At 47.0% G+C, this 11,942-nt stretch overlaps 1 protein-coding gene across 2 annotated transcripts in view; it reads right to left on the bottom strand.

Moving 5' to 3' along the window:
• XPO6 (exportin 6) overlaps positions 1-11,083 on the bottom strand; it is a 55,402-nt gene extending 44,319 nt beyond the window's left edge. For both annotated transcript variants that reach the window (XM_065683722.1, XM_065683720.1), the window contains exon 1: positions 10,861-11,083. In XM_065683722.1, the coding sequence (XP_065539794.1) occupies positions 10,861-10,863 (3 nt within the window). In that variant the 5' untranslated portion in view covers positions 10,864-11,083. The remainder of the gene's footprint in view (positions 1-10,860) is intronic.
• Positions 11,084-11,942: the final 859 nt, after the last annotated feature.

The raw sequence follows: 11,942 nt of genomic DNA on the forward strand, positions 1-11,942 counted from the left end.
GTTAACAAAAAAGAAGAATCATGCACACACCACAACGGCAGCTGCTAGTATAAAGTAAGTCTTCATCCTACTTTTGCTGAATTACACTGTCCCATCCTCTTCCACCTCACAGCCTTCTGCTTCCAGCTTTCTGCAGTTACTTCATAGCACAGTTAAACATGTACAAATACAAACCACTACACTCTAGCTGAATTTGCTTCCTTCTATTATTACTTTTGTTGTCGTAGATTTTTTTTTTTGGAAACTTGGTCAAGACTAGCTTAGTAATATACATACCTAACGTGTATGTATTAAAGTAGTAATTTACTCATTTAAGAATTACCAGGGTGTCTTTCAGAGCCTCTCCCTGCTCAAGCCCAAACATAACATGATAATGAACATGTAAATTAGTCACTGCACTCTCAGAAAGACTGTGTTATTCCAAACTTGCCTTGTGGGCCACAGAAGTCTTCCTTCTGCAGCCATCAGCAAAGCAGACATTAACACCACTTCGGTGAACCCCTGGAGGAGACCCGAGTCACTTGATGCAGTGAAGTTCATGAACCAAGTGCAGTATTTTTAGCAACAAAAGCAGAATTATAGTGTTTTAGAAAGAAGTTGTACAACACCCAACACATCCTCTAGAAAGGATGAACGCACACACCGAGAGACAGAGCTGTGCAGCTCATAGACACGATTACTGATGACATTTAATCATTTCCAACTCAGGATTTTTGAAGTCTGTGGTCTCCTTATCAGTACAAATCACACAGAGGTCTTAAATTAGGAGACAGCCTGCAGAGCCTGCCACATACACGCTGCTGATGGTATCAAGACACATCTCTGGCTTTATTCTCAGCTTCCTTGTTGCATTTCAGAGATGTTTTTGTGGTTTTAATGAACCAAAAGTAGACTTAGCTTTATTCCATGCTTTGAGAACAGCTCAGGCTCCTGGTGCTGCTTCAAGAAATATTCTGGCTGCAGAATACATCCCACTTACTTGATTCATTCGTTTCAAGGGCCACAACTTGTGCAGCTCACCAACGAGACGTAGATTTCACAAGCTCATTTCTGTTTCACCATAATTTAAGCAAAAAAGTCTACTGTAAGAGTCATGAATTACTGTTCCACCTCAAGGCAACCAGTAGAGGAATAAAGGCACCACACCACTGTCCGTCTCCCTGCTGTGATGAAGCCAAAGTCCAGCTGCTCAAGGCCCTTCTGCCTGCACAACTCATCACTTTAGAAACCCCAAACTGTGCTTCAGGAGTTGATTTATTTTATTTAAACATCAGTTAAGGACTAAAAATGACCACAGGCTGAACACTACTGCACGGGACAGGCTGTGGAGAGGCAGCAGGGACAATGTGATTTCTCAAACACGACAGGGATATCATCTTACCTGTAAACACTGCCTGCTACACAAGTAATCAGGCACCTTTTTGAATACCTTAGGGATCTTATTTCTTAAATCTCCTTGTACAGGCAGTTTCAGTTAACCAGGCTTCAGGTTTTAAGGCTGAACTTTGACTAACAGGCTCAAGTGTCTGAGTCTGATTCTTTCTAAACCAGTAACTCAAAATCAACACAGCGCAGTAGCCAGCACATCCTCCACTGAGGATTTCACATTCACTTTCCTGTACAACAGGAACACAGCAAGCACAGAGCATTAAAACTCAACGCCTACAAATTCTCTTAGAAACCCACCGAAGGGATAAAAATCATCACAGCAAGCTGGCCTGGGCAAAGTAAGACTTAGGTGCAGCACCATTCCAAGCTCTTGCTGAGGAGGACCCCAAGAGGAAGGTGGGCTGCCCACATGCCGACGACTCACCAACTGATTTACTGTGGTTTAGCTGCTGGAAAAGACTTAGTAACACATTATTTCCCCGAACAACTAGTTGCTAAAACAATGATACACAGATGAGAAGTGCAGGAGTGCCCAAAACAGACTACCCTGCATCGAACAACTGTGGATCAGCATAGCAAAGGGTCCCCAGGCAGCACTAGAGTCACTTCTTGGACTTAAGGCTTAAATTTGACAATCAAACTACAGTCATTAGAGCTTCCTCAGTAGACACTCAGCTTGGACAGTTCTCTGCTGCTGTCCACCCCTTTTTAAGCCACCTCTGATAAATTTTCAGCTGGGGTGTTATCAGAAAAAAACAATCCATAAGGTCAAAGTAAACTCTTAAGACAGACACCACATAAGGTCAAGCATCTGCCAAGGGCCACTTCCCACTTGCTAAACACTGCAAGGTGACTCTGGTTCTCTCCCACAGTACAGAATTAACTCAAACTCTCCCAGTGAAGTCCAGAAACTGGCACGTCTCAAGGGAACAGTTTTGCAATCGCAGTGTTTGGGCCCTTCCTTTCACCTCACGTGCTCCCTTGGCTGGGTTCCCTGGGATGTGCCACACTTCAAGCGAGCTGCCGACACCATAGAGGGAGATCCTGTCCTTTTTCATAAGGTAAATGCTCTTGCAGGAGCTCCAGAATCCTGGTCATGGGGTACAAATCACTCCCCTTTTCTCTGCATAAGCAAATTTAGGCTTGCGCAAACCACAGGGCTGGTCCAAATTAACTCATTTTGAGATGAGATAACCCTTCCCTTTTAGGTGAAATAACCCAAGTTTTACAAAGGAAGGTAAGAACAAGAAGCCAAGGCCATACTATTTTGGACACAGGTATGTTGGGGGTGGGGGAGAAGGAGAGGTATTTGTGGAGGGAAGAAGAAACCTCCATATAAAAAATATTTATAAAAAGTAAAAAAAGGGTCAAGAAAAAAACTTGCATCTTCTTATCCATGCTCCAGAACAATCAACAGCTGAGCAGCAGCAGCACATAAAATGAACTTACAAACACTGCAAAGTTGAAATCAGTTTTAAAAACCACACTTATCTTCCAGTTTTAACCAAAGAACTCTATTCTTGCTCTTACAGATGGATATTTGATGCATCAAAATGCTGAAAAGCTTGTTCCTCACCTCTTGTTCACATGTGGCAGCTCCTTTGACCAGAGAAGAGACTAGAAAAAGATGTGTGAAAGGAGTCTAAACCTGGCATGTCTGTACATCAGCAAGAGCCGGCCAAGACGCATTAATGGACTTTAAAAAAAAAAAACCCACTTCAAGTACATCACTGCCTGCAAAGCTGCAAATAAGCTCGTATTTATCTCAACCTACAGGCAATTCACAGACACCTTTTAAATCACAGCTGTTTGCAGTCCTAACTGAAGATGCCTCTGAAAGTATGCACCTGTGCAGAGTTGGAAATGGAAAGCATTCAGGACAAGCAAAAAAGAAAGTGAATGTAAGAAGAAAACAATTATTCAGCCCATTTCTTAAAGTGGCACTTGTATTCAGATGCAGCTCCAGCAAGGCAAATCCCTGTTGAGATTTAATGGCACTGACACATCCCAGCTCTCCATTTTCCAGGTAGTTCTTCCACATATGCTTCTGCCTGGCAGGATTCGATGATGATGATGGATGATGATGATTTAACCCATTACCTTGGGAAAAACTCTCCCAATGCAGACTACAAAGGGCCATCAGTGCAAGGTTTATGGCAAGCTTAGGAGAAGGATTATACCTTACCCAATATATTGCACCAGCTAGATGTGATTTCCAAGGAGGTATACGATTCCACTACACAAAACCATGATATTTTATAAGACACTCACTCCCTATTAAAGAGAAGACGAAAGACTGATATTGCAAGTTAAATTCCTGTCAAGAACATTATAGCCTGTGTTGGGCATTTAAGAGTGTATAATGAAACCATAATGGACAACACCAGGGGAATAACTCTGCAAGACCTTCTTTTTTTAATCTTAGATGCTTCCAAAGGACAGCACATGCAGGAAGAACATTTAGTCCACTTAAAGACAAAACAAGATGCTGATATCTGCAAAGTTTCTGCACTTTGGGCTATTTCACAGCAACAGCCTGCTTCTCACCCTTGCATCTCCTGCAGCTTTGGGGCAAGCACTGCACGCAGCCTGCAGGGAAGGCTGCAGGGTTCCCAGACAGGCCAACACATAAACAGACTCTGGTCACCAGGACCCAGCCCACGTCATCAAGCACCAGCAGGAAACAAGAAAAAGCAACTGAAACTTTGTTGCCAGCTGCTGCACAGCAGCTTCCTCCTTTGCTTTTCCTCCATCACAAAAACTGCTTCTCCTGGTCTCAAGGGTTGCTGGTGGGATCAGAGGAGAGGCTGGTGTAGCCTCAGCCATGGACGTGAGCAGGAACAGCCTTCCTCCTGAGCGCCTACCTCATGCTTGCACATCAGAAATTACAGGCCATGAACACACTGTCCCCCTCTTTCCCTTCACATTTTAAATAAGTAAGTCAAGAAATAGTAGAAAATTTAACCTTACCCCTGAGAAGCAAAGGAACAGGGCAATGGTACAGGGAAAAACAACCCTAGCCACTACAGACAAACAAGGTCTAGTGGAAGGTGTCCCTGACCATGGCAGGAGGCTGGAACTAGACAAACTTTAAGGTCCCTTCTAACACAGACCGGTCTGGGATTCTGTGATACAGAACAGCTGCCTTCACTGTATCGCTTCCAGACCTTGATCTTAAACACAGTTTTGTTCTTCAACACCAGCGACCACTCTGGGAAAACAGCCACAGAGATCAACTTCAGCAAAAGAAACTGCCCTCAATCCCAAAGAAAGGGACAAGTATTGCAGTGCAGATGAAATCTGTTCTGGGTTTACCCACCGAAGCAGGAGAGAATCAACCCAGAAGAGATATTTCAGACAAAATTATCTCTCGTAAGGAAAAAAACACTCACTCTCTGCTCTAGAAGGCTGCATCCCATAAATTCAATGCTGACTTTGGCATCCTGACAAGCCAGCACACAAAACAGATGATTACGCTCTTTTCTCTAAAGAGGGGGCAAAAAGGAATCATCACAATCCCTCTTGGAAAGAGATTGATGCTGCAGTTAAAGCTGGAATAAAAGAAGAAGTCACACTGCAAAAAGTACGCACAGACTTGCAAATCCAGCCACAAACTCCAAGATGTTGAAACAAATAAAATATAATATGGAGCATGGTGTAGGGAAATGATAAAATAAATATAATTCCGGGCAGGATCCCCATAGGAGAGGGATATGGGAAGATTAGGGAGGAATATTACGAATTTGGGATGTTGCTAGAAGAGCCTGAAAAAATTCAGGTGGAGTGAAAGCTTCCTACCCTGACTGTAAATAGAAATCAGAAATGCAGATAAAGAAAGGAATACTATGTGGAGGGGCAAAAGGTCAGATTGGAAAGTTGCTTCACCACAGAAACACCTGTCATAAACCCTAGGTGCTCCTGAGCCCACGCCTGGAGAGGATGCACCAATCCCAACCTTCTATAGGACCCACCCCATTTCTGACCATAGATATTAACCCCAAGGGCTGTCTGGGAGAGTAAGCCACTTCTTGAACATCATAATCAGTACGGGTAAAGCCAATTCCCCTACAGTCTGTTAATATTTACACTTTCATTGGAACAACCAGACCTTCATGAGATCAGGGACATGCTACACATTTTACCACTCTAAATGGTACTCAAAGCATTTTATTTTGTCAAAACAAACCTGGCAAACACCACCTTTTTTATCCAAAACCAGAGATTGCCATGCTCATGTCTGGGATGCAGAGAAGGCCAAAGCACAGTGACACAAATACAGTTATTAAAAAGAAATATCTGCTGACCAATAAAGGATAATGAGCAGCTCTGCTCTGGAGACAAGCTGAGAGCTGGGCTTGTTCAGCCTGAAGAGAAGGCTCCTTAAGGAGAGACCTTAGAGCAGCTTCCAGGGCCTAAAGGGCTACAAGAAACCTGGAGAGGGGCTTTGGACAAGGGCCTGTAGGGACAGGCCAAGGGGGAATGGCTTTAACCTGACAGAGGGGAGATTGAGATGAGCTCTTAGGCTGGAGTTCTTCCCTGTGAGGGTGCTGAGGCGCTGGCACAGGCTGCCCAGAGAAGCTGTGGCTGCCCCATCCCTGGCAGTGTTCAAGGCCAGGTTGGACGGGGCTTGGAGCAGCCTGGTCTAGTGGAAGGTGTCCCTGCCCATGGCAGGGGGTTGGAACTGGATGAGCTTTAAGGTCCCTTCCAACACAAACCAGTATAGGATCTTGAAAGATTTTAGGACACATTACTCTACTAGACAGGTATCAGCCCATACATGTAAAAGCCACAATGTTTTTCTACTTCATATATACTAACACCCTTGAGAAACATAACAGCTCCTTCTCCATGATCTAGATGGCAACACTTAATAACATGCATCAAAATAACCAAACAAATTCCTCAGGGCTTTTGGGTATCCACACACTGTGAGATCTCATCACAGCACTGAACCCCACTGCATGAGCTCAGCAGAATATGCCAAGTTTTAAGCTTTTCTACTAAAATAATTGCAACAATCACCACTCATCTATCAGTGGATTGCCACCACTGTCATCTGGCAGAAAGAGGCTTTTCAAGCTGGTTTAGTGGACCTACCTTGAGGCTCAACTTTTTTCCTTTGATAGCTTGTAGCCAAACAGGAGACAATGCAGGTCTTTCAAATATCGTGTACATATTGTAACAATTATAGATCTTTAAACGTATTTATATATGACCATGCTGCTAAATTAGGCATTTTCTTCAGAGAAAAAGCTTCCATTCTGGGGAAGCAGCCTTAACAGCCATGCTTGAGACCAGCTTTCCTGCTCCAAGCTTACTTCCAATTCCCCCTTCTCTTAACTCTGCCCAAAGGAACATGCAGGCTCAGTCTCCATGCAGGGCCACCACAGGCAGTCAGTACTGCTGGGTGCACCTGGCTGTGCTCTGCACCTACATGGGCTTTGCTGCAGAGTAGTAAATACATGAAAGTTCTCCAGCATGAAGCCTCAGCTCCCGTTTCCTGATTTAATAAAGCAGGGGCACAGAAAGTTATGATGTGACTTGAAGGCTGAAAAAGGAAGCCAGATGTCAGAGCTGCAGCTCAAACTTCGAAGTTCCCATTCTCTCATTTCTCAGTTGAGTGAGTCAGAATGGTTTAAACAGGGTTTACTTCTATTTTTGAGCTATAGACTTGAAGGGGATACACAGAAAGCTGACAGAACTTCAGATCAGCACACCACAGCGGTCTGGGTTTGGTACTGCACATCAGCCAGGAATGCCTTTGGCAGGGAACAACACACTCCAGCTCCCTCCTGGTCTAAAGAATCTCTTCATTGAGCAGAGGACACCTCGCCACGCATTAGCACTTTCTGCCTGCCCTGCCCAGGCAGCGTGCTCAGCTTTACCATCTCCTCCATCTCTTCTTATGGCAGGACACCCCTGTAGCTCACCAGCTCCATGAACAAGGTGCAACAGCCCAAACATGATTTAAAACATTACTTTTGCAACAGCAAGAAGCTGCTGCTGCCTCTGCCACACCAGTATCCTCAGCCTCCCAGCACAGGAGACATCAGGAGTAGTCCCAAAACCACAGCCGCAGACCTGATCCAGCCTCAGGGTCACCAGCTCAGCTACACTGAGATACATAATAAGCACGAGCTATTTCAGTAATTCAGCAGCAAGCTTCTCGGCAACCAAGTGTGCCGGAATAACCTATGGCTCACCATTACCTGACCAGATATGCTGCAATCCAGACATACTTTATTCCTTAGCAAACAGAAGGCTTAAACCACCAGCAGGTCTCCAAAGGAAGCTTCAAGCATAAGAAAATGACAGCACTTACTGCTAAAAAAAGAAAAAAAAAAAAAAAAAAAAGAAAAAAAAAGAAGGTGATAAAGGCTATAAAATAAAAGCTAGGATGCTGCTGCGGGAAACTTAGAAAGCTTCAAGCTACATACGCCCACTGCCTACTTCATTTCTGCAAGTAATATTTGCTTCACACAGAACAGGGACACGAACATCTCTGGATGTGCTGCTGCCACTTTCATTGTCTGCTTCCCACCATGCTACACATTTACAAGGCCTGGTGACAACCCTAAAGAAGTGTGACTTGTTTTGTAACTAGAGCTTATTTGCAGTTCTCTGACTCAAAGGCTGACTTCATATGGCGTCTTTAAATCTGATACCTCACACAACAGCATTTCCTGGAAGAAGTCCCCTTTCCTAAGTGGTTCCTCTAGTTGCTGGCAGGATACAAACCCCACATAACTAAAGAATACGTTCTCTGGGAGGTGACCCCCTGACTTCCAACCTCACATAGGAGTTATGAGGTAACTGGTATTCTTAGGTGATCATAACTGAGCTCCAAGATGGTTCACCTTTGCTACTGTCAGCAGAAAAAAGGTAAAGAATGAGCAATGAGACAAGCTCATAGCTTATCTGGATACAAAATACAAATGTATTCAAGGACTAGTTCCACAACAATATTTATTTCAAAGCTGTTTGTTAAAATCATCTAGAAGGATCATAAAAATTGTCTAAGGAACTCTATTAATACTTTGTGGTCTATCAAAGAAGAGAAAAGCTTGAAGAGTCCTGCCTGAGCGTTTAAGTTGGAGCTAGTCACCCTGTGGTTAGAGCTTAACTTGCCTCCACAGAAACCCACTTGAGGAGCCTGTATTTTACAACACTATTTTCTCTACAAAGATATCATGATATCATCAACACTGATGTATCCTTTCCTCAGAAAGCCACAACCTGGATGCCCTACAAGAACTATTTAGCAGATACACATTAGTCTGACCTGCCGTGAGCCTGTGATAACCACCACACAGAGTTACAAGCAGAAAGCTTCACACAGCAGGGCTGTTCTCTACAAATACCTCGGAAAGCAAAAGAATGATTCAAGCTTCCTGTGAAACTAAATAGCTCTTTAATGGTGGCATTAAGATTTCTGAGCCACTGGTGGCATCTGAGCACAGAGAAGCAGCACCTGCTCCACAACACACGTAGTTTCTGAGTTCACTGTACACCACTGCATTCTCCTCCTGCCTTTGCTGGCTGCTCCAGCTTTGCAATTTGTCCTCAATATTCCTTCCCAGCTAACCAAGCTCTAACTTATTACTGCTTCCATTGCTTACTCCCCTCCCTACCAACCCAATTCAACCTCAGCTAATAAAATCTGCTTCCACAAGTCTGTCTTTTGGACAGCAGAGCTGAATTTTGTTTCATTTGTTCCCAGTATGCCTTACAGCAGCTCATCTTCACACCTTCCCAACTGTTTCCAGGAAGGAGGGTACACTACCAACAGAACATGCCCATCTGTGAGCTACAGGGAAATGGGAACATAAGGAAAATCTTGCACAGTACTCACATGGTGATGAGTTACAACAGCAAACTCTGCAGCATAGCCCGAGGACTACTTCATAACTTCCAAAGCCTGTACTCTGCTGGTAGCTGAACCAAGAATTGGATTTTCAAGGTAAAACAGAAAGCCAGGAGTAACTCAGGAGGCTGCACATGCATAGCTGTATGGAGGGAAGAACTAAGGAGTCCTTTTGCTGCCGGCAGTTATCAATGCAACCCTGAAGCACAAAACTCTGTAACTTCTTTCCACATGGAGAGCTGCAGTTCCTTACATACAACTGGTCTAGCAAATTCCCTAGACTCAACTGTTTTATTTATTCATCTTCAATATGAATATTCAGTTGAATACATCTTCTTGAAGTATTCACTAAAATGAATCCACCTCAATATCATCCCCCTGTGGTTGAAGCTATATTCAGAAAGACCTGTGACATGTGGCAGAGAAGTTCATGAGTCCATCCTGAGCAGGCAGGCACATCCCTCACACTCACAGATCCAGTAGCAGGCTGCTACTTGTGCTTACTGAGGAGGCCATATCCCACCCCAGCAGACACCCTGTAGAGCAGCAAAACCTCTCAAAAGGCCTAATGAAATTCAACTTAAATGGGCTACAGAGAGCAAGGCTTCATAAACTTACAAAAGTGCACAGGAGCACATCAAACGGTGCACAGATATGATTATTTTGGATTCTGGGTGGAAAAAAATCACAACTGCAAACCAAAGATCCCAACTTCCTGAAGAAAAAAGGTGTAAGGCCTGTGCCTACATCACCTAAAATGGCTTAAGGCAGGAAGTGGTGGAAAAGTAGACCAGTAACTAATGCATTTGCCCAGTGGGGCTCTCTGGGTGAAATGGGACAGGAGGCAGATTTCCATGAGCTGCTGAACACACTTCTGCTTACTGATCAACTGCAAAGTACAGGTGTGTGGCTTCCCTTTGTCAGCCTTGTCAATTTAAGGGATATGAGGTTTCCCTGCAGGTAGAGCAAGGGGAAAAAAAAGAACAGCAGTTGTTACTCAGCATATCACTGCCAGCGCATGCTACAGTGATAGTGAGTGATATCACAACCCCCTGAAGACAGATTTCCACCTACCAGCCCTGCAAGCCTGACTGTGCGTGCAGCCAGTGGATTAAAGATGTCTCCTCCGGCTTCCTCTCAAGAGAAAAAAGATCGTGCAAATCAAAGCATGTCACAGCTCAGCTCCGTATCCCTCCCAGGACTGCACATTGCTACTGCTCTTGGGAGGCCGCTGAAAACTAGTATCTGCAGCAGAGTTACAGAAAGCTCTGCACAGAAAGGAATCCAGGTCACTGCTGCAGCTTGTCAAAGGCTAAACCGGAGGCAAACGGGGCAAATCCACGGCTGGCACCGGAGAAAACCACAATTCTCCACCCCTCCCAGACGCTCCCAGGCGGAATTTCTGCCTTCACGGCTGTTACACGGCGTCACCACAGCGGCTTGGGTGGCGGAGGCCTCCCCTCACCCCCTGCGGAGCTCCCGGGCCCGCACCCCCGGCCCAGCCTGCTCCCCGCAGCAGGCCACGGGCCGCCCGGCCCCGGCCCGGGAAGCAAGCGTGCCCGAGGTAGGCCGCGGACCCCCTCGGCCCCCCCTCCGCCCGCACTCACCATGGCTGCCGGCGGCTCCGCGGGGAGTCTCTAGGCACGGCGCCTCGCTCCGCTCATGTCATGGCCAGCGACTGCCGCCGCCTCCCAGCCCCCGGGCCTCCCCCGGCCGGCAGGACGGGGAGCCCCGGGGCGCTGGGAAGGGGCGGTGCGGCGCGGCGCGGCGCGGGGCTGAGCGGGCGCGGCGGAAGCGCGGCGGCAGGCGCAGGGCACGGCTACGGCGACGCCAGGCGCATCCTGCCGCGCACCGGGACGCGGCTCCGCCCGCCCGCCCCGCCCCCTCCCGCCGCCGGAAATGGTACCCGGGCCCCAGCAGCCAATCACAACCGAGGCGGCGGTGCTGGCGCATGCGGACTTTACCTCGCTGCGCCGCCGACCGCCATCTTTGAGGCGGGCGCGGTGCCTCGCTGTTGGGGGTGGGTTGCGCATGCGCAAGAGGCGCTTGCCGCCGGGCTGGCCCGGCGGGGTGTGCGCGCGCCCTTTGCCCGCGCGGCGGGCGGGGCGGAGCTCGCCGGGCACGTTGCCCGGCAACGCCGTGGGGCAGCCGCGGCCTAGGCTTGGGCTTAGGGCCTTGACCTTGGCCCCTGCCCGCCCGGCGCGGCCGGCAGCGCTGCCTCCGGCTCCTCCAGCGCCGTGCACAAGCACGCTGTGTTCACTGGTTTTGTGCCCATCTGGCTAATTAAATAGCTAAAATGAGCGGGAGGGGAGCCCCTCAACCTGCAGTCAGCAACGATAATGAAGCCACATGGCGTAGAAACCCGCTCCAAAACACATGCACCTGAGGGGTTACCTCAGCATGGGCCCTCGGTTTTCCAAACACCTGGCGTGGCGTTGGGTGAGGATGTTAATGGAGATACAGCAGTGAGTGAATTTAAGGAAATCCAGCACCAAACTGGTGCCTGGGACCAGCCGGAGCACCAGAACAGTGAAGTCAATACAGATCACACCGCTTCCTGTGGTTTCCAGCCTCTCCTGTGGCGTTTCAGTCAGAAAGGCTTGCTGACACTGGCAGGTTTAGAGGGCACAGTATGCATATGGGGACATTGCAAATGCTTGTGCTTATATTAGAGGGTTAAACAAGACAA

The sequence above is a fragment of the Lathamus discolor genome, chromosome 6 (genome assembly GCF_037157495.1).
Source record: "Lathamus discolor isolate bLatDis1 chromosome 6, bLatDis1.hap1, whole genome shotgun sequence".
NCBI classification, from domain to species: domain Eukaryota; kingdom Metazoa; phylum Chordata; class Aves; order Psittaciformes; family Psittacidae; genus Lathamus; species Lathamus discolor.